Here is a 24,775-nt window from a genome sequence, read left to right as displayed (position 1 = left end):
CTCTTGAGCCATCCAACCGATCTCGATCACATTTCAACATAGATGAGATTCGGACCTCAGATTCGGTTCTATTATATAACTTGACGGTGCAGCTTAGGGGAGGAGAGAGGCATTTAAAAATGATTGAAAATGACCGATATTAGAGTGGAATCTATAGTTTTGGGGGTCGCTGAGATGAACAGTGTCACTTCTTATGCTGTTTAAATCCAAATTCAGCCCCGTAGCTTGGCGGAGGGGAGGGGAAATATATAAAAATGATCGAAAATGTCGGATATTAGTATTGAATTCATAGTCTTCGAGGTCGCTGATTGAATACTGACACTTCAGATACCATTTACGACAAAATTTAGCCCGTAACTTGGGGGAGGGAAACATACATAAAAATGGTCAAAAAAAATTACAAAATATTAGTGTCGAATCCATATTTTTTGGGGTCGCTAAGGTGAACAGTGATAGTTTCGATCCCGTTTAAATGCAAATTCAGCACTGCAACTTGGGGAGGAGGAGGAAAGATATATATATAAAATTATCGAAAATGACCATTATTATCAATGTTGAATCCATGGTTTTCGAGGTAATTGAGATGAACAGTGACACTTCCGATGCTGTGCGTTGCAACAGTGACATATATTAGTGTCAATTCCATAGTTTTCGGGGTCTCTAAGATAAACAGTGACACTTCTGATGGCGTTTCAATCCAAATTCAGTCCTGCAACTTGGGAAGGAAGAGGCGAGAGAAATATAAAACCCATCGAAAATGACGGATATCAGAGAACGCTTTAGTAATAGTAAAAAGTGACTGACTAACGAAACATAATATTTTTTAAAAATTTAACCCAACGAAGTGGGTAACTGATGCTAGTAATCCATATTCACAAATGAGACTGATTTTATACAGTTATTTCAAATAACTTGGGGTTTGATGCCGTTATCTTCTATTTTTAATATAGGTCAAAAGTATTTATTTGAATTGAGTTTAGAGAAAAGATATAGACAGTTGAGTCATTTTTCAGTTTTCACTCAAATTATTCTAAAACACTAAGAGTTTTGATTATAATAATTATTTTAATTTTTTCTCTCTTTTTTGGTGAATATTGCTAAACATACCATCATCATAGCTATTCTGCCATTATTGGCAGGTTACTTGCTGCAACTGAGAAACTTCGATGTACGGTGGTCCTCAGCTAGTCCCTTCATCTTAACGTAGCAATTTTCTGTTTTAATACCTTCCTTCAACTACAGTCTCCTTTGCTCCTTCCCTCTCTTTCCTTCCACCATACCCTCTAGCACGTCCTCCTCAGCCAATATCCCAATCAGTTCCTGTTTCTCCTCTTATCAGTATCTAAAATTCTTCTTTTTCCCCCTATTGCTAATATTTCTAACACCTTCTCATTCGTTTTCCGTCGAACAAAGCTAATTCTCTCCTTTTTTTTTCTCCATGTTCATGTTTCGAAAGCCTGCAATTTTTTAATCGCTTTTGCGAAATGTCCATTTTTCTGCCCCATAGAGTACATATTCCAATCAGTAAAACAAAATCTCAGTATTTAATTGAAAGTTTGTTTAATACAAGAATTAGTTAATCGTGGTTGAAAAGTGAACTCTGACACCTTTAGAGTGTAAAAATAATTTCAGTTCAGTTTCACAGTTCATGATATCTCAATAATCTGTCCCGTCTTGATTTGCTTTCATTGTCTTGATTTGATTGTCTCAGGGGTAGCCCCCCACCCAGTTTGGGAACCAGTGGAGTGTTGGGTCTGTTAAAAAATGTAACAAGATTACGAAACGTTGTGATTTATCTTATAGCGTGAAGCATGAACATCCATTAAAAAAAATAAAAGTCATCGTCTATGTTGTACATTATCATCATACTTACAAGAAGGTAAACTATGTTACAGTTAGAAACATACATTGTATTTCTGTTATTATTGACACATTGTAAAATTTATTATCCCTTATGTCAAGAATAAAATTTACCTATGAAAAGTATAAGCTCTTTTAAAAGCAAGACTTTCAAGACTTGCAAGCAAGACCAAGACCACCCCGGTCTTGGTCTTGGTCTTACATTTGCTTATCACTAGTGTGCGTCAATGGCTCGACGTACAACTCCCAGGAAAGTAGATTTGGCTGAGCTCCGTGGAATGGCCGACTAGATCACGTGACCTCACACCCCTAGCTTTCTATCTGTGAGAAAATCTTTTTTTAAATGTATACTGAGAAACCCCGCGATATCAGTAAGTACAGAAACGCATACAGCACGCGTGTGGTCACATTTCACCGAACATTCTCCTGTGACTAGAGAATACATCTAAATAGATTTGCATCTGAAAAACACTCTTTAAAAAAGCTTAAATGAGGTAGTAAGAAGAAGAATCTTGAGCCTATCGCTCCACGATCATGCTCTGCATGATGATGACTAATCAAATTTTTATATATAATACCTAAGTTTGCTTTCACAAAATAACAATATTCTTTTATTGTTTTAATAACAATAAATATTTCTTTTTAAAAAAATATATTATCGTAGCGATCAATACTTTGCGGTGTTTCCTCTTTCTGTCTCTCCCGCTGCATCACATTCAACCATGCAAGTAGATGCTAGATTCACTTTTTCTGACAAAAAATATCATTGCATCGAAATTCATGCCTGAAAGTCCATTGATTCAAAAGAAACACATAGAGGAAAATATAGGATGAAGTGGGGCAATTCTGGCATGAAGCAATTATGGCAATGGTCTATAATTTCTATATATTTGGTTTTATAGCTGGATTCAGTATAAAATGTGTTATTTAGCATAACACCTCACCTATACAAAGTAATTGTTTTTTTAAAACTAGTTTTAGTAGCTGAAGCAATAAAAAACTGCTTCCATTTGCCGCACGAAGATTTCGTAACACTTTGCGTGGTGTTAATTTTTAAACCAGATTTCTTTAATGGGCTTCTAGGTATAAAGATGAACTTTTCCCAATAGATCCGGACTTAGATTTTGACTGAGAAGTCGCTAGTTACGCTTTCTTTTAGTAACTCTCTTAACCCTAGGAACACCAAGGCATTTTTGGGTTACATGGAACACCAACGGGGGGTGGGGGCCTCTGAGGCCCGCAGCATAAAGGTCATTATTTCTCACGGAAAATAATTTATCTTGTCTGATATGAGCTTGGGATGTCTAAGACATCATATATTTTTATTCTCTATTATTACTGTTTCTAAGTACAGTGTTGCCAACTATATATGTGTAATTGTTTAAGTTACCATTTTTAATTTATGTCAGTAACTATGACCTATTTATTTTTCTGTTTGTGTAGAAAAACTATCAAACATATCAATAACAACTTAGTACAGTGTAGTACGTGTTCTAAAAGCATTTTGGTGATGGTGCAGTAAGGTAAGGTAGAATGCGGAAGAGTGGGGTATACTTCAGTATTCCAATGAATTCACGATTAATCTTTCATAATTCCACCCCCGCTATCTTTGGAATCCGGAAATTCTTTCAAATTTTGTTTCCGCGAAAAGATAGACAATGTGAGGGACGTTTGTTGGACACTATAGGGGATGTCACCAGAGAAGCAGTGTTGTCAACACATGTTAAATTTTTCTAGTAGCATAACTTCAGGTTCTTGTACCTATAAAATGAACACGTAAAACGTAAGCAAACAAGGCACGACTTGTCTGTCGGTTTTGTAAACTAACACCACTACAACATCATGAATATTACAAGGGATTCATTGCAAGAAACGTACCACTACTTCCATTTGCATTATGAAATAAAATGTTCAAATCACTGTCTTTTGCATCAAAATCTCTCAGGTGTTATTTCCGCCTTGCTATATTCGAGCTCACTACCTTGTATGTCAGATTCATTTAAAAGTTCTTTAAAGTTTTTTCTCAATTGAACTTTGGCGAAGTGCGCGATTTGCCATTGTTCCCATGCTGCTGCAGATTCCACGTGCAATCACAGTCACAGAATAAAGAATTGACAATTTCCTATGAAATATGCGTCTTCAGCCAGTGTTGCATGCTACTGCTTGTAGATTCTATGTATGATTATAAATATTTGATAACACCAGACAGCAGCATAATTCTTTCCCATCACTATTGAAACTTGATTCTCTTTCTTTCTTTATTATATATATATATATATATATATATATATATATATATATATATATATATATATATACCAGGGAAGCAAGAAAGTTCGTGCGCTTTTTAACCACTCCCGCATCCATTTGAGTGCTGCGGCGACATCTGTCGCCGTAGCATGAAAGTTTTGATTGTTTGGGAAAGCTTATTCATTGACGCATCAGCCATGGTGAATACAACAACGCATTTGTTAGTGTGGTGTGTAAAAATCGCTCGTGATCATGTCAGTGTCAAATGAAGTTCTTAGAGCTTGTTTGCTTTAACGTTACGAGTTTAAATTGGGGACAAATGGTGCAGAAGCAGCTAGAAAAATATGTGTTGCGTTCGGAGAGGGTGTAATAAGTAAACGTACAGCACAAAAATGGTTCCAGACCTTTTCAACTGGTGACGAGACATTGCAAGATCAGCCTCGCTCTGGGAGGCCTAAATCAGCGGATATGGACCACCTGAAGGCCGCTATTGAAGATGATTCCAGTCAAACATGTGAGGAACTTGCTCACCTATTCGAGGTAAGCAGGGAAACCAGTCGGGTAAGTCTGCATCAGTTGGGGAAGACCTGGAAACTGGGTCAGTGGGTCCCTCACTAGCTGACCGCTACGAGCCAAGTTCTAAGACTGAATATCTGTTCATCTTTGTTGACGAGACACAAAATCTGTCCAATTTTGGACCGTATATTAACTTGTGACGAGAAGTGGGTCATGTATGACAATAAAAAACGGTCATATGATTAGATATCACCGAATGATCCGAAGGCTTTGACTGCAAAACCGAACATCCATCAACGCAAGGTTTTGCTCTGTGTTTGGTGGACTACAAACGGTATCGTGCACTACGAATTCTTGGAACGTGTAAGACAATTACCAAAGATGTGTACTCATCACAACCGAGAACGGTAGCCAGCAAACTGACCCAGAAACAGCCAGCACTAGTGAAGCAGCCAGAAGAGGTGTGCTCTATCACCAGGGCAACGCGCGCTCTCACATCGCAAAACAGACACTGGAGGTAATCTCAGAACTTGGGAGCTTCTACCTCATCCTCCCTACTCCCCAAATGCCGCCCCTTCGTATTACCATTTATTCTTGGCCATGGACAACTTTATGCGTGGCAGGCAGTTCAAGACTGAACAAGGCGTCAAAAATGCAGTTGCTGAGTTTTTCGAGTCTCGGGAACAAATATTCTACAAAACTGGCATTTACAAGCTTGTTGAGTGCTAGGAGAAGGTTGTAGAAGCAAATGGAGGCTATTTTGCCGAATAAATAAACCGTTAAAACCCTGTAATTGACAGTTTTCTTTCATAGTATAAAAGCGCACGAACTTTCTTGCTTCCCTGGTATGTATGTGAGGGCGCGCGTGTGTGTACATATATAAATGTGTGTGTGTGTGTGTGTGTGTGATTACATTATTAAATGACATATGTAGGTGTTAGCAGGTTTGAAGGAATAAAGTAATAGAAAATAAAATATTTAGGTACAAAAAAATCAGAAAAGGTGTACATACTAAACTTTTATAATGTGCAGTTGGCAGCACTGCACCAGAATAATAGCTCAGAGTGTCCCTGCATGTTGTAATACCAAAATCGTTTCAAGGAAAATAAAATAAATATAAAAAACTGGAATGTAACAATTAGTGTATGCGGTGAATAGCCCCTTAGTACTACCAAGGGGCAGAGGGCTCTGAGGCCCACAGCACTTTCTTTATTTATAAATTAAAAAAAAAAAACACTAAGCTAAGCAAGTACATTTTATGATAAACGGGGTCAAGCTTGACAATATTTTTTTTAAAAGATTTTTTATGCAATTAGAAATGTAACAAAATAATTTGTGGGCTTCCGAGCCCCCCCCCCAACTTGGTGTTCCTAGAGTTAATGTAGCTGACAATATAACCTGTTTACATTTTCCAAAATAACGTGGGGACTGTAAATGTTTTAAATAAATCAAGGCCTAAGGATTTTCAAGTTTATTTGTGTTTTCATAGCTAAATTATTCTTATTTGTTTTTGTAGAACAAAAGAAATTATAACAGTCGTTTTGGCAGTCTGGGGTTTTTATTCATAACTTCCTTATAAATAAAAATATAAAACATTTTAAAACACAATTTTAAAATACTAAAACAATACTAAAATACTAAAACACCATTTTAAAACTATGACACGAATGCCCAAAAGTCAGTGCAATTTAAGTACAGCAGAAACTACGAGACTTTGTCATAATTTCCCAGAGTGACAATTTCGGCAGTTGAGAGTTCAAGAAACAAATCTTAATTTTTTCTTACAGGGATTTAAGATTTTCCCTCCTAATTCTTGCAAATAATATAATATAGAAATAACATAGAATTGTTATGATATTTGTCAAAATTAAAACTTTGGGATATAAGCAGTTAAAATTAAGGTGTTCGTTTACATGCCATAACTGTCCTATATCACCCTATCGCATTGAATTCTCTCTTTATTTTTCCTTCTTTAAGATCGAATTCGCAAAACTTCGTCTTATTCTTAGTGTATACTGTAAGAATAAGATTTGAATAACGTTTTAAGTTCCGTGGTCAATTGTTTCGGAGACCGATGACGGACGAGGATACCTTTAATCCGCTTTTATCTCTCAGAGGATGCACACACCAACTTATTCAAGCTATTATTATTATTATTATTATTTTCAAACCATAACAACAAAAATCATAAAAGTTCTTACGCTCAACGATTTTTTTTTTGATCTGGCGATAACTGAATGATAATGACACAATCATAACATTTAACTCATAGAAAAAGTTATAAAACTGACATCAAAACCAATATTCTAGATTTATCATGCCACTGATTTCCACACTGATTTGAGCTAGAAACATCATTGCAAACAGCCCAAATGAATTCCTTCAACCTCTGTTCGAGCTGGTTTAACATTCATTTGTACCAAACAGTGCGGTTTGTGGTTCTCAGGAAGCATTTATCAGCTTCAACCCATCCCATCCCACGTTTAGGACTCAACTGAGTACATAGTTTCGTTCGTCAATATTGCAAAATGGATTTTCCTTTTCATTCCTTTTTTTCAGAGTAGATCAAAGTGAATATTAATTATTATAGAAATTTAATTAAGGTTGATTTCAAGAAAGTGAAACACGATTAGATACACTACAAACAGATTTTTTTAAACCATGTTTAACTGCAAAGAGATTGTTTAACCACGAATCGTTAGCATTATTAAAAATACATGCAGTGTGTGTTTGACAATGTGTTTTATGTCTTTCTTTCGTCCTTTGTATCTCTTGGTGGAAAAGAAATACAACATTGCTAGAAGTTTCAGTTCTATAAACTCAGGAAAACGCAGAACATGAGGAAAAGGAGATTTAAATGTAACTTTTCCAACAAAAAAAAAAAAAAAAAAGAAAAAAAGAAAAAAGAAAAAGAAAAAGAAAAATGAAGGAAAGCAAACAAACGGAATATAAAACATCGAACTACCATTTTTATCGTTACTAATAATTAAATCGACCATTTAATAATAGGCATGCACATTTGATATTAGTCCATATCTGGTACAAGCAAGATTGACAACAATCGTTAACCCACGAACTCTGAGACGAATAAAATTGGAGATGTATTTCATAATGGTAACTTGTGCTAGTTTTCTACAATAAATTAAACAACGTTATGCTGAAATAATGTAACCCACAAAAATTAGAAAATCAAATTATCACAATCGAAGGATTTATTTTCGTTTTAAGAACATTACAAAAAAAAAAAATTAAAACTTAGATATCAATTCATTTTTTTCAACAAAGTTTTATATAAACTGCACAGTACAGCTTTCAAACAGCAACCGGATGCAGGCCAGATACTTTACAGTTCAGTACTGAACTATTGTTGGTACAACGTAAGTTTGCCTGGACGCGGGCGGTAGAACAACGATCGTCATCCAATACGGTAGCTATTCCAGGTTTTCGCCTTTGGTCGTAGAAAAAACTGTGGCGTATTGCTACTGCGGACTATCCTTCTGCGACACTGGTACCCGTGTTGAACGGAGTGAAGACATAATTATGGAATCGTGGGTCCCAGAAAGCAATTATTAATGGCCGCATCACATTATGGGGCAGAGAAAGGACTTCTTGCGCGCATAACTTTAGCGATTCGGACAGTCACACCTCGAACAATGGCGCAAATATTCGGGGTTACTATGCAACGATCAGTGTCCTCTCAAGTAATTTGATGTAGTCTGATGAGGTGAAGCATATTTTTACAGGGCGATCATTGCTGCCGATCCCTTTAAATGCACAACATAGAAGTATTTGGTTGTAATAGTGACGCAAATGTTGCATATAGAGAGCCGGCGCGACGTCCTCTGCTTGACTGAATCCCGCTTCTGTGGTAGCATCACGATGGCTGCATCCATTACAATAGGCTGGGCGAGGCCTGTTTACTGCATCACCATATCGGTACAGCACAGACCATTAAGATGCCAATGGATTCCGTGCCCACTTGCGTCGTAATGTATTGACGAGTCTTTAACTAGACAACTTCTAAGGCACTATGAGTGAATTTCGTGTCTTTCGATGTCATTATGCTACTTCATCGAAGACTTTGTTTTAAAGAAGAGACTGGAAACATAGGAAACCAAGCGAACAACATGAAAGTAATGACAATATTATTTTTTCTACCTACAGGAGCTACTATCCATATATGTATTAACTTTCTTCACAAACACTGCCGAAATTCGGTAATGGTTACGAATAGTTCGTAATAAAACTGGCAATTCTACGGTTAAAATACCCGAGTATCCATGAAAGAGGATTGGCCAGGATATTAGTTTCCAGTATCGGAGCGTTTCTCCATACTGTAGAAAACAGTATTTATGTTTACAAATACACAGTTACTACTGTCAAATCAATACAAGGATCTACAAAGGGTTAAAATGAGTGAGTGCGATATCAAGTGTTGCACTACTCTTGTTTATGCGCGTATCCTCCGTAACTGACGTGCTTGTTCCTCCAGTTGCAACCCCTACTGAGCTCCTGCTCTGATTCGGTTTTTATTACATAGTCTGGATGCGTATTTATATTCCAAGAGGAAGTCCTCGTAAAGTGAATCTGCACCCATTAATACAACTCTTATCCTAAGAAGCAACTTCTAAGGCACTATGAGTGAATTTCGTACTGAAATATTTGCATACAATTCGATAGCAGGTAATCATTTCCAGGACATTAATTTATACGCACATTATCAATTTGTGCGCAATTATTTGGGCGCGCGCCAGGATAATGACAGTCCAGAACGCCTTAGGGAATCATTTAAAGAAAAAAATAAAGTCAAAGCAAAATTTTCTGTTTTTCAATTTGATCTATTTTTCTTAAAATGTACATTTTATTCCTTAATAGTAAATTCTCAAATTAATATGTACACCTATCATTCATTGTCTTCATAATTGTAACAATAACTATGGCCATATAAGCATCTCAGTCACGTCATATATCGTGTATACTTTCAGCAAGACTACTCGCAATATCTTTCAATGCGAATATTTGTTTTTGTTTGTTATGACAATGCACACTTTGAACTGAACATCATATTATAAACATGGAAAATATTAATAAAAAGGTATCAATTTAACAACTGCCGCTCTGTTCCACGACGCCAACATAATTATTTCGTTTTCTCCTGCAATGAATTAAAGTGCTGATTGTCTACTGATCACACTTGAATTGGATTGTTTACAACTGGATAAAAACGAAATCTCTTGAAAACTACTGAATTCAAGATAAAAATTAGCTGAATGCTGACGTCATTTTCACCAAATAGTCTTGAATTGTCTTGAACAAGTCTTGTTCTAGCTTTTTTGACCGCGTACAAACCGTTCTAGCTATTTTGACCGCGTACAAACCGTAAAGATAGATCTAAACCGGACAGGATGATTTTTTTTTTTTCATGCATAACACAATAGGCGAAAAAGTCCTTTGCAAAATGTGCTCTTATATCACCACAAAGAACAACTAAATGTAAATGGGGTGCATGCAACTTGGCTGATTTTTTTATCACTTCTGTAACAGGAAATTTAAAATTATTTTAAGATCCTTAAAAGAATGTTCAATAAACAAATATGCATAATCTCTAGTTACACAGTTTGCTGAATCAAACTCTTTAATTATGAAATTACTTTGGAAATGTCGCATACACGCTAACAAATTTTACGATAAACAGCGTAACTTTGCTATATACATAGTGGAAGGTTTAATGAACCATCCCTAAGTCTCAAATGAAGCCAAAGAACTCCTTATCTATGTACTACCAATGATGTAGTAAAACGGTTTGTTTTATACAGTTAACATCGTTACAAGAGTTTATAGTAAAATTTTGCTAGGGCTGGCACAGGTCATTTTCCACTAATTAAGAACCCACAGACGAACCTTCTATACACTATACTTTTCTGCTAACATACGATACGTATAGTGTCTGTAAGGATATCTGAGATCCGTTCCAAAACTACTCATCAATTGTGGCTGCTTGCCTTCATCCCCTCCCCAAGTCCCACATAATACAATCTTCTCAGAGTGTCACTCCCCCCCCCTATTTTAACATTCCTGTTTCCTTCTCGAAATAATAATAATGATCTGAGAAATTTTTGCTGGTGTTAGCTGAGGAGTATGAATTAGTAATTAGGCGAATATTATGTAGAAATATTCGAGCAGAAGATGTTATATATAAGATACTAGCAGCCCACTAATGGAAATGGTTTATTTATTCTGTGGTTCATGTATCGTGTGTTTTTAGTTCATCACTAGATTCATTTTCTGGTTAGCGTATCCACGACCTTCTTCATGACTCCATACGTAGATACGACTCCGGACATTTTGCCAAATATAGAACAATAATATTAATCCCTTAACATCCACTTCTTCTTACCAACACTTGAAAAACACTTTTCTCTACAACAAAAATATTTAATGGAAATATCGTCTCTCTTTTAATTACGTATTATTATACAGTATATCCCAAACCACTTTTTACTGCTTCCTCTACCAAGAACTTTGATCTCTCCTTTTCTACTATATCCATGTATTTTTTAAAAATCTCTAGATATCTGATCTAATTCAACCTCATTACGATGCACAGTACGAAATAATTATTTGTTATAAAATGACTAAAGAGATCATCATTATTATAATAAATCAGCAATTTAAAGGATGAATGTTTCGACTACCTATATTAATCTAAAAAATATTGGATGGCCGGTGTTTTACTTCGTTACAATTAAAATAGTTAATAAAATTTTCTTGTACTCCTTTATGACCACGATCCCGTAGGCATCCTCTCTGGTTGTACCTTTGTACACTACTTCATGGGAAATCAGGTGTCTTGTCTTTTGCGAACGTGTACCTTTTACTTGGATCTCCTGTACCAAAGGCGATCTGATTTAGTCATGAAGGAGCTCTAAAACAAAGAACAGGAAGCAGAATAGATACCACTCTCCCAAATGCCTGATTATGCAAAGCATTTAAAATTTTCGTTTCACGGAATGCATTCCGTTATATGATTACACTGTGTCGAACACAGAACCATGTGCAATAGAAGCAAGCACGATGGCAACTGTTTTTGTTTCTTCGACCACTGATGTTCTATAGTTTATCATGCGTTACATTCTCAGAAACAATAACATATTCTCGACCTCCATGGGAATGATTCATTCAGTATACCAAGCATATATAATGAGTGCTTTCTTTTGTACTATCAAGGCTGTTTTTGTGAACGTATCTTCCTAGGTGATAATGCAAGTTTCTTCTTAAGCTCCACGTTACAGTGAAGAAGCCAAATTGATCACTTTCACGACAATTATTATGTGCAATTTATTTTCAATCTATGGTCTGCAGTCAAAACACACAAGGTCATTTTCAACGAAGTAAAAGCACTTTTTTTAACCATCTGAAACAATTATTGTGCACGACTGTAACATTAACATGCAGAAAATTACTTATAATTTATATGCCAATGAGTTAAACTTAGCTTCAGCTCGTTAAGACTTTCTTAACTTAACAAATGAATATTGTATTTGTAGAACAAAAGTTTAATTGCAACATTAACGTATCAGATATTCCCATACAAAATTATCATCGTTAACCTTGACCTCAAACGTTCCTCCTGTTCTAACCTTTCTTTCTCTCTATTCGTCTCTCTCTCTCTCTCTCTCTCTCTCTCTCTCTCTTCCTTCCTTCTTAAATCTATATATATTTGTTTCGATCTTGACCCGACATCCATTCCTTATGACTACATGATTCATACAAGAGAAAAAGAAATGGTGATTTACTACCTACCTCCTACCCAAAACAACATATAATTCATCAGTGATAGATACATAGCCTAAAATGTGATATGTAAACTTAGTTTATAAGTTAGAATGTGGAGTAGTATACATTTGGAAGAAGGATAAAACGTATTGATTTGATTTGATTTGATTTTTATATATATATATATATATATATATATATATATATATATATATATATATATATATATATATATAAATCTTTCAATCTACAGGGTACGACAGAAACAATGGGAGTATCATTATGTTCTTTTTGTTGTTGTAGTTTGATGGTTCCTCATTTCCGGCAACCTACAGAGCTGGGAAATGAATACACACGATTAGTAGTTTCTCACTAGCTTTAGTGCTTTAGTGAACTACGAAGCGCTGGACACTGAGGGAGCGAATTTTTGCTGTGAAATAATTTGTTAAATGTTATTTCGTCACATCTGCACATCACAGGACCTTAAATATACAGAGCTTCCGATATCGTATCGCCCCTAAATCTATGTGAACAGGACGACAGTCCCCTGCATAAAAAAGTACACCAGTGTGGTGCTGTAACGACAGTCTCTCTTTGAGGATAACACAAAGAAACATGTACTTTTACGACTGATGGATATATTAACACTTGTAACATGTCTTGCACCTGCATATGGAGATCTAAGTTCCAACAAGACTACTACTGCACACTACAGTCACCAACATTTAAGATGAAGAGCTATATTAAGACTCACAATGTAAAAACAAAACAAAACTATTCATATTTACTTTTGTGATGTATTGCTAATTTTTGTGATAGGACGACGTGAAAAATACGTTAATATTTAAGCGTTACTGCCATGGTATAATTATTCCTGGCCTCACGTAAGGATAGAATTTGTGATAGTAGTTAACATGAATGTCAGACTGACAATATTAATGAACATACGTGTTACTTCAGATTCTGTAACTCATATTCTGTGAAAACAACCAATTTAATATGAACACAAATAAAAAGCTACGTATAAACCAAGAACCTACGACTCAACTTCGGATTTACTCCAAACAAAATTAAAAGCGCCTCAAAGACAATTTATGACTATGGTTGTATATGAAAAATGTGCGTCCACAGTTTGACGTGGCAAAAGCTGCAGTAGAGGTTAGATGATCATGTTTGACGAAGAACGACCTAACCAAGAATTCTGTGATACATGATGATAATCTTCGACCACTGGGTATTTCAACTCAAGAAAATGAGGAAATTAAACACACAATCACTGCTCCGAAGCTGAAACCAAATATTAAAATATATGTGGGAAGGTGGATCTCAAGCCAACGAATGACATTAAGAGGCAAGGACTTTTCGCAATAACGAGGCGAAAGGAAAATTTTCCTCTTAAATATTACCATCGGAAATGAATTGTGAATTCATCATTATGCTCCCCTCTCCTCCAAAAAAGCAGTCCTTGGATTTCGTAATTCAGAGTCTCCTTCTCCGGGAATACTGAAAACAAGTTCTTCAGGACATTCAACCTCGCATTGTTCGGGACTGTCAATGCTAATGCGTACAATTCATTTCCAAGATTCTTTTAAGTAACTCTCATACTTACTGTGCAAAACTAAGAAAACTGAAGCAACGCATTCGTAAGTAAGACCTACAAGACAGCTACTATTTCTGCATCATGCCAATACAGAGACGCATTTCAAACAATAAATTATTTAAAAAGTGATAATTGATAATGCTGAATTTTATAGCTGTTTTAAAACTTCAATGTTGCTCCGATTTAGCTCCATCGGAATCTGCCCGTAAGTTTATCTGATTACGTTCAGTGTACTGTGAACTCTTGGATCAAGAACAGACCACCAATGGTATTCATAACTGGATATAATTCCACTCCTGCAATTATATTAAATCTATAGTAACCAATACTGCTAACATTTGGCGAGTTGAAAACTTTTTTTTATTTATTTATTTTATTTTATTTTATTTTTATTTATTTATTTTTTTTATGCTCAGCTTTCTGTTGAGCGGCCATCTTCTACAGGCGACTAAGCCTACTTTGTATTTTTCAAAGTTTTGCGATTAACGCCGTGTCTTCGTTATTTCTGACGGTACCGATTTCAAACAAAAACCATTTGAAAGAGAATTATGCAACACTTTTATGCCCAGTACACATTTAAGCATACTAGACTACAAATGCCTTCAAAAATGTGTTAAAAATTAAAATTTGGTAAACAGAAATTGTGGCTTTGAAAACAAAAATTTTAAAGAGAAAAATAAGACTCGCTGTTATTTGTTTTTCTAGATATAGACTTTGAAGTACTACTTCCTACAGGAGTTTGATACCTAAGACTCTCGTCCCTTTTCTGTTATAGATTTTCAAACATTGCGATTTTCCGAAAATCGGATATATTCGATCTGAAATACTTCAAAACAGACACACATGAAAAATCCCAAATTTTCACAAAATAATCGTTATTTGCATAGTAACAAGTAGTTAAAAGTTGATCACTGAGACTTCATTATATTTTGAGTTACGTTCATATATATTAACTTTTTAGGACCGTGGCAAATACAGTATACAAGAAAATAACAACACGAACAAAGGCATAAATCCTTCGAATTCCAAAGAAGTCTTTCTCCTTTAAAGTAATAGAAACTGGGTTAATTCGTTTCTGAGTCCCACGAACTCCAGTGATTTTAACAGTAAATACACTGGATTTTAAGGTAAAATACGACAATACTTGAATAAAATTATCTTTTTAGGACCGTGGCGAATACACTATATAAGAAAATAACACAACAGGAACAAAGGCATAAAATTAACTACGAAAATCATATGGCCTGCTTCTACTCCAGCCTGTGACAATGAATTGAATGACGAAGTGTATGGATACGCAGGGGAAAATGAAATGAAATCTTTCAGTTTTACGTCCCACGGTTATGCCGGTTAGGCTAAAGGAGACGGTGATTATGAGAGATGAGTGAAATGGTGGAATGAAGAAAGTGGGAGGAAACGGGAGAACCCCGAGAAAACCCACGAGCACGGTGTTTGTCCACCACAAAGTTCACTTGGCTGGGGCTGGGATCGAACCCGGGACCCCAAGCACCAGAGGTGAACGCTCTACCACTGAGCCACCGCGCCCCCTAGGATACGCAGGGGAAATATACGAAAAAAACATGCTGATAGTTCGGATTCCAAGCTGATCGAGTTCTGAGGCGTTCGGATTCCGGATGTAATACTGTATTTTCACAGTTTCGATTTTGATATCTTAAGATAACTAATTACACACTTATTACGCGTGAAGTTAAAACAAAATGAACAAGTAATACCTTAATTATTTTTATTCGTGGGCCGGATTCACTCCGCGGGTCGCTCTTTGGCCATCGCAGTTTTAGATAATTCAATTCCTCAGTAAGATAATGGGTTGTCATTACTTGTGATACCTCCATTTACTTTGCCACGTTGACTCAAAACCACTTCGAAGGACAATCAAGTTAAAGTTATAATTCAACAGACAGAATATCTGTGATGTGTCACCTAGAAAAATATTGTAAAGGTGATTAAACACTTGTAAGAAAATGTGTTATGTGTCATCGATTAATACGATACGTTCTATTTCAATCATCGTATGATTCAACAGTTACGGAATGTTTACTCCCATATAAAATTCTTTAGTTGCAAAATAGTCAACATCAAGCTACTTGTCGCACTAGATGTTAATATTAAAATGCAATACAGTGTTAAACTGCAACTCCTGACCAGCTCAAGGCAATGAAGCTTTGCTCTCTGGCACGTCAAATGCACATGCAGGAGTGTTAACAAATAGCCTTACAACGTGAATAATTGGAGACCAGCCAAAATGCTGTAAAAGGAGATATTCGTAAGAAACCCTACATGTCCCAACACACACACACACACACACACACACACAAAGTATATGCAAAGAACTAAATGAGAAATCGATATGACCTATATACTGGCTGCACTGACTGAACTACAAAGACTTGGTAAAATACCAAACAATAATGCAAAGTAACCTTTGTTCAAGCAATTTATCACATTGATGCCGTGTTTTTATGACGCATGGAGAGCAGTACCATACACGTATGACACAGTTAAAAAAAAAAAGTGATGGTTTCCTTTAAAATGTCTATTGTTCCTAGCCGGCTTCTATAAACAACTTATGTATGGTGCCTCCAGAGCGGAAAGTGAATCGCAGCTCTGTTAAACAAATTTTAGTGATGAATTCACATTTTCGTGGGTTAATAGAGATTATGCTACACAAAGGAGGAGGAAAAGGGTATTCCGAAAAGAAAAAAAAAATGTTCGTAGGATGTTGAACTCTACCTTATTTACACAATATGCATCGAACTCGCAATTCTAATTCTGAACATAAGGACTATCACTGAATCTTACAGGGTGTTGGAAAACAACCGAACAAATTTGGGAAATGAATCCTCATGCGGGAACATGAAAGTAAAGATCACAGACCAACATGGGTGAACAAATAGGTAATTTTGGAAATTCAACCTGCAGAAAATTGGTCGGAATTAGTATATAGGAAGAGGTCATAACTCGGGAACAAAACGTCGGATGAAAGAATAACGCTCATTTCGAATCTAGATTTCAATAATTATATCAGTGGATATGGAATATGTACCAGTTTTCAGTTCCAGATCCATCATTTTTTGATTCTAGATCTTATGAATCTCCAATGTTTCGAGGCTAAACCATCGCGTTCCATCTTTACTGGTACACTAATTCAACCAGTTCGAATTAAGCACTATGTGGTTTTATAACAATTTGATACAATTTTGTCTCGAGTTATGATCCTTTATATTACCGTTCTTCCCGATTTTGATGGAGCTATACCTCCGAAATGACGCATTTATGCGCCCACATTGGTCTATAATTTTCCCATATTGGAATCATTTCCGAAGTTTTTTCTTTTTGTTTGTTTATTTGTTGCTGTATAAATATACTTGTACAGAAGGTAGTTCGTAAGTTCAACCATCGATCTTTCTTTTTCTTTTTTAACCGCTTTTCTACCAACGCTCTTTGTGGGACAACGAGTGAGTTACGTAATATTAGGCCTACTTAACAGAGTACAAATTGGCATTAGTCTAATCGCAGTAGTTTAGAAAACAAGACGTGTGATTCACACCGATATTAGTTGTCTGTAACAAAGCGTGAAACGGAGCAGGACGAACAACGTGCAGCGATTAAATTATGCTATAAAGCCGATGTGTTTGCAACAGACACCTAACACATTTCGGAAAGCTTATGGTGATGCAGAATTAAGCCGAACAACCGTTTTTCTGTGGCACAAACGGTTTCGAAAGGGTAGGGAGTCAGTGAAGGACGATGAACGCAGTGGCCGGCTCACAACAACCCGAACCGATGACAACACCGCCTCTGTCACCAAAATGGTCAAAGAAGATCGAAAAGTGACGTCTCGGTCAATAGCAGATACACTCAATATACCGAAAACTGTGGTTCTACGAATTTTAACAGAAGACTTGAGAAAACGAAAAGTGTGCACAAGATTTGGTCCGCAGCTTCTGGCTCAAAAATAAAATGTAACCTTGCACCATACCACTTACCCTCTAGGCCTGTCTCTTCCTAATTAGTTTCTGTTTCTCAAAGTGAAGTTGCTACTAAAGAATGAAAAATTCTATAACACCACTACGGAGATTCAAAAACTGACCAACCAGCTGAACAGGATTCGCGGCGAAGAATTTTTGAAGACCATGAAAAAGGTAGAAATATTGCTTAGCAGTGTAGGCTATTACTTCAAATGGAGACTATTTTAAATAAGCAAACTTTAAAAGCTGATACCAGCCTTATTATTTTTAATGGCCCTAGTCCGAAAATTTATAGACCACGGACCGCACTGTGTAAAAGCAAAAAAACTATTCTAACTTCTATCACATCATTCAAGTCATCACATACTTTCTTCTCGATAACTGAATTAATAAAAGCACTTTAAAAAAATACATGAACAGACTTCAGAAAAGCACTAAGTGGCAGAAAATAAAAGCAGACAATAATAAAACGAAGCGCTTAAAAGTAGAAAATAATTTATTTCTACTATCTCAAATTGTTTTGAAATCGTGCCAAGTTGAAATAATGCCTAATATAAAATTATTTCGATGGTAATTGTTGTATGTTTTTAACTCTTTTATTACTTGTCTTTTAGTGCTTTTTCTCTGAAGTCGTTTCATTTTTTAAAACTTTATTTTCTGTTTTTAAGTTCTTTAAGCTTCCATTTCTTGTTATCTCAGTAATTTAAATAGCTACCTAAACTAAAGTAGAATGCTAACTCCCTATAAAATATTTTTTTTCTACGAAACATGCACGATGAAATGTGTAATAATTAGTGTAATTAGGGAGTTTGACTACGGGACATAATTTGAAGTACTCATAAACTACCTCTATAAAAATTATTGCGGAAGTACCGTAGGGAATATACTAATTCCTAAGTGAAGTCTTGACCCGACTACGGTAGGTCCCGTAATTTTAGAGCTATGGACCTTTAAAGTTCTTTTTTTTCATATTTTCGGCATCCTATAACTCCGAAAGGAAGCACTTGTGCACCCAGGTTGGTCTATACTTTTTGTCTTATCTTGATGCCAAACGCTGTCGTTGTTGTTTTGAAACACCCTATATACATGGTTCCTTGGGAACAGCTTATTATATTTGTGGAAACTGCATCAAAATATCAGTCTAAAAATAGTTAGCCTTTTGCGCACGAGATGGTAGAAGTGTCCTAAATCGCAGGTATATGGGTCGCAACGGGTCTGTCTAACGTCATTTGATAACTGAGGCTGGTAGACGTACAAAAGCGGTTGGAATTCTTAGAATTAGACGTAAGATATTACATCGTAAAGATGACAGAACTTTCCGCAAAATTGTGCTACAGTTTGCAACTTTATTGTAATAAAGGTGCAAATGCTGCGGAGGTGCGTGAAGATATTTGTACTGTTTATGGGCAAGATTATCAAGAGCAACACCCAAAAATGATTCATTCACTTTCGTTCTAAAATATCGATGTCCAAAGTGCTCTTCGCAGTAAGCGATCAATTACAAATATTTGCGCCAAAGTTGAGCAAGATCGGTGGCATGTAAACAGACATAACATCGACAATGAGCATCATTAAACACTGTTCAACCATTTGAAAAAAGTTTGTTACCTTAGTTATACGCAACCCAATGTACTTTGTTGATTATCTGGTTGCAGCATATCATAGGATAAGTTTTTCCCTCAAGCATTGCAGGAATTCTTTGATTCTTTAAATAATTAATTAATTATTAACGTTTTCAAATATTATTTATGTAAGAACCTTCCTTGGAAACAGTGACAACTGCATCGAAATATGACCAAGTTCGCGAAATAATCGAAAACATGTGTACATAGAGATCAAACTGAAACTTTTTTTAAAATTGTTAAAAACAAATAATAGACTCTGTTGCCATCGAAAGTACATGTTCGCTCTCTACATTTCAATAACTTCGAAATGAATGGAACAAATTGTATAAACAGTTTTCATGGACGTAGAGAGAACATATTCCTTTGCAAGTTATTAATCTAAAATCAAAATTGACCATTTTCTTCAGTGTTACTGATAAAAAGGCTATGTTGAGAACGATAAGAACTTGACTGTTCTACAAATGTTATATTATGGATCTAATTTCTCACTACGAGTACTATAACTCAACCCATTATATTTCTACAAAGTACGGTTTTGGCTTTAATTTTCCTGGCTTCATTTAAAAAGTAAGCAACTACTGCGAACTCTGACGATAACACGAAAGAGAATTCTTGACATCATATTATCAAGTGCATTAGTGGCTTAAATTCAAAGACAAGACATTAAATTAAGAATTTCAATTGTAAGTAACTGTCAACGCTGAGTCCTAACGCCTCATATATTCTTCATTACAAGGTAATATATTTCTAAATCAATCATAGGTTTGTGTGACAAACAGAGTAAGAATGAAGATAAATTCAAAAACATTTATTAGCTTACTAAATAGTATTTCGCATTAAGTTTAATACCCTGAAATTTTACTTTGACGTAGAGAGAACGTATTCCTCGGCAAGTTACTAACCTAACTAAGCAGTCATTCCTAACTGACCGAACTGTGACGTAGGGGCACCTTTTACGATCTTAGAAAAGCAAAGACTAACATGATAAGCAAAGAAAAAGAGAAAGTAAAGAACAATATGGAAGTGTTGGCAGTGTACGTGAAGTCAAAAATTCACGAGTAATAAATCTACAAAACCATTGCTTACGCTAACCATGTTATTGTCTGTCTCACTACCGTCATTTATCAACGTCAAGTTGCCTGACGGTTCTTTCTCCTCTATTGAGAAGGAGAGCAACAAACTGTGACATCACAGAATATTCAGCTGGAAAGAATCTGATGTATAGGCTGAATACTAATCATCTGGTTTAGAAATTGGTTGATAAATATTCTATTGTGTAAGCGTAATCACTTTATCAGTTTAAAGTTTTTATACATGAACGATACAACATTAAAACAACGTTCGAGATCTACGACTTGGGTGAATTAGTGTTATCCACGTGACTCGTGATACTTCCTGTCTCGTCTCGAATTTAAACGCGTATTTCTAGTTTCGTGGGAAGCATGCAATATACACCTATTGCTATTTAGCTAGATAAAAACTAATATTAAACATTTTTTACTATCACATAAAAGAAATTACAAAATTATTTACACTCACCTAAGCGTCCAAAACTGTGACTTAGTCTCTTCTTCAACTTCTGCACCCGGCTTAACGCCCCTCCTTTCTTTTCCCTCATAGCAACTCCTGTGAAATGAAAATAATAAAAATAGGTTTAAAACACTCTCCAAGGAACTTCTCTATGAAATATTTCATGAATTCCGAAATACGTAAAACGAAAAAAGGCTAGGAATTAAATTTGACGTCATAAACTCTAGACCAGATAATTAAAAACAAGAAGTAAAATTCAGTGTTCCCTAAGAGTGATTGCAGAATGGCATCCATTAAAAGTTCTTCATAATTTAATAACGTTTTGTTCATAATTCGTAACCTTGAGACTCAACGAGTTCTATGCCAACAGCCACTGTTAGTCCAAATGTAAACATCGGACTTGCTTCCCTCATCTTATGAGGATGAATAAATTAACAAAATCCACTGTCTCATGTCGCAAAACTCATTTGCACTGAACAGAGGATCACACTGCAAACATTTATTCATTTCCCCTATTGTAATTCTCTTTCCGTCATTTCTTCGAGTAACATTTCGAGTAAATACAGTTACAACAAACGTTTCTAATGGACTAAAAAAAAAAAAAAGCAAGGGAAGTTTTCATGTGAATGGCACTCTTGAGTTTAGAGGACTTCCCCTTTTAAGTCGAAAAGAAAACAAAAGGTTCATTAGGGATATGTTTTTTTTTTTTTTTATTTATTTAACAGCATGGGTTATTAACAAGAACTATGCCCTTTTCTTTATTCAAAACACAAAAGAACTGGTTTCAAGACATATATATGCGCGGAGAAGCAGTCCTGAACTGTCCTACCATTCGCGTAACAGATTGGACTGCATATGAGCGTGGTGTCCTAAGTTTTTTTTTTTTCGACACTTCGGGAAAAGTTACATAAGATTTACCTTACATTTACAAATAGTCACTGAGTAAAGAACAAGTAGTAGTGAAATTAATTAAATGATATGCAGCTAATCTGACGTTCAGGTACAGTTAAGTTGCAAAGGGGCACTACATCTTTAACCCCCCCCCCTCTAGGAACACATGCGCGGTAATTCTTGGGATCAATTGGATAAATCACCTCCACCAACGAACTCCACTCCAAATTTCTGACCCTCTACATTATGTCCAACATTGATGGTGATCCATGAAGTAATTTTTGAGATTTCTTATCTTCCGGAAGTACGAACAGACATGGTATACAAAGTGGACAATTTATCTTCTCAGGGTGGCCCTTCTAACTTTAAAACGAATTTAAAAAATGCTGAAATTTGGAACTATGCAAATATCGGCAGGGAGACATGGTTTGACATACCTTCGGAAGCTTTCGAAATGTAGGTGTGAAGAAGAATGGAGAGAATTAACTGAGTCGAACGGAAAAAGAATACATGCGCCAGAAAAGATGGTGGAGAAAAGAACAATTTTGATTATTATTAAGAAGAGGGAGATAAACTGGTTGGGACATTGAGTAAGAAGAAATTGTATCATGAGAGACGTGCTGGAAAGTATGATAGCAGAAAAGAGAGATAGGGAGAGAAGGCGGCTATAATTGATGGATGCTATCAAAACATAAAAATCGTATCTGAAGATGACGTGGTTAGTGGAAGATCGTGGAGCATGGAAGCATCTCAGTTGCAGCAAGTGGCCTGCCAATAATGGCAGAATACCGACGATGATAATGACATAGCACCACGTTAACACTGTTGCCAACCTAACAAAAAGTTGTGTATTTACAAATGGCACTACGTCAGGTTATTATACATTTCAAACTTACAGATCAAACGAAAACTTACAATATTACATTTGTTATTAAGTGCTGCAAACGAAAGACGCTCCAGTATCACAAACATCCAAAATTTCTTGACCGTCATGGCAGTAGTAACGCAAGGAAGATGGGCAGGTCAACGCACATCTGAAATACTTTAGTGTCTGATATTATGATGATGATATGACGGATTTCGAATGAATAGGAACGAAGTTACAAGGAGATTGAAAATTTTATATTTTTCAAAAGCCTGTATTTCGAGAAACTGCTTAGATAAGAACCTCATCCAATCACATAAATAGTTTTCAATAGATTTAAAGATCATAATGCCGTTTATAGCAATTTGGTATCTCTAACCGTTCTGGAGAATATGTAAAGTTTGCAACACTGCTTAAAATTATGACCTTGTTGTAATTACACCTTCCAAAAACTATTGCTGGTATGTTATAAAAACAAAGGAAAGCAACAGCTGTTTTAAGAAGTTATTACAAATATGCTATTTTAACCAATATATAAATTATTATATTTTTTCACATCTCCGGAACGGTTTTAGGTATCGAATTTCCGTAAACATCATTATAATCTTTACGTGCATTCAAAATTATTTACATAACTGAAAGTGATACTTATGTAAGTCCTTTTTTGAAATAAAGTGCTTTGAAGAAAGCAATTCCTTGTAACTTACTTTCTATTTGTTCGCAATACGTCATACGATAACCATAGTATTCGACACTACTTTGGACATATATTGCCCAATCCGTCTCACTTCTGTTATTGGTGTTGTAGAAGGCTCCAAAGTTTGGTTGTTGTTGTTTTTTTTTTTTTTCAAATTTCTGATACTGCAGCGTCCTTGGTTTGCAACACTGCATAAAAGTGTTCTACTGTAAGTTTTACTTTAATGTGTGGATCTAAAATATGTAATTACCTGGCGTAGTGTGATTTGAAAGAATATAACTTTGTATTGGGTTGGCAACATTCTTAATCTGGTTGTATTGCAGTGTGTGTCAAACAATGTTCTATAGTATATATAAATATGTTACAAAATATCAGTAACATACGTAAAATAATAACATAGTAAATAAAAAATAGCACTAAAAAGCAGAATATACTTTTTAAAGAGCTCTATGAAGTTAGAGTTTTACATAAATGAAAAAATCTATTCCAAGTCAAATGAATTAATGCCTAACTTAAATTTTGGTTTAAACGGTATATCCGTTAATTTGTTTGGCTTGGCTTAGAATTCAAAAGTTATTGATACTTTTAACTTCTTGTTTCGTAGCGGTTTTTTTTTCTGTTTTTGGCTCTTTTTTTATTATGTTCTGCTTTTTTTAGCGTTTGATATTTTCTTCTTTTTTTAGCGTTTATTAGATAGGTATCTAAACTAAAGGCAGAAGAACATTGACTTCATATAATTTAAGAGTTCGGGGGAAAATAATTATAAACCCTCATTTTAAAACCAAGTGAGTTAGTTACAGAAAAATAATGATAACACTCATGTAAGCTGGACTGCGGAAACAATTCAAGATAGAAAAAAATAGCATACTGAATATGCTGTTGTTTCAAACTTGAACTCTTTCGACAATTCAGCTAACATAAGTGTTATCATTGTTTTCCTCTAACTCACTCACTTGGTTTTAAAATGAGGGTTTACCATTGTTTCAGCCGAACCCTTCAATTAGATCGCCCTGCGAAACATGTCTGAACATTTTTTTTTTTTAATTGTATGCGTTACGGAATTACACATGACCATACACAGTTATGATATTAATATTGTCAGTTGTTGAAGATTTTCATAGTCTATAGCTCTAAAGGCTATCAAATCCTCATTAAATTTATACAGAACCTCTCAGG

At 35.4% G+C, this 24,775-nt stretch overlaps 1 protein-coding gene across 2 annotated transcripts in view; it reads right to left on the bottom strand.

Moving 5' to 3' along the window:
* Eip63E (cyclin dependent kinase Eip63E) overlaps nucleotides 1-24,775 on the bottom strand; it is a 943,842-nt gene that overhangs the window by 696,456 nt on the left and 222,611 nt on the right. For both annotated transcript variants that reach the window (XM_081746810.1, XM_081746811.1), the window contains exon 2: nucleotides 21,156-21,242. In XM_081746810.1, coding sequence (XP_081602936.1) covers nucleotides 21,156-21,242 — 87 coding nt within the window. The remainder of the gene's footprint in view (nucleotides 1-21,155; nucleotides 21,243-24,775) is intronic.

This window comes from Thermobia domestica, chromosome 18 (assembly GCF_964235325.1).
Source record: "Thermobia domestica chromosome 18, izTheDome1.hap1.1, whole genome shotgun sequence".
NCBI lineage: Eukaryota > Metazoa > Arthropoda > Insecta > Zygentoma > Lepismatidae > Thermobia > Thermobia domestica.
The sequence above is the reverse complement of the archived record's forward strand: the minus strand, read 5'-3'. Positions and strand labels throughout refer to the sequence as shown.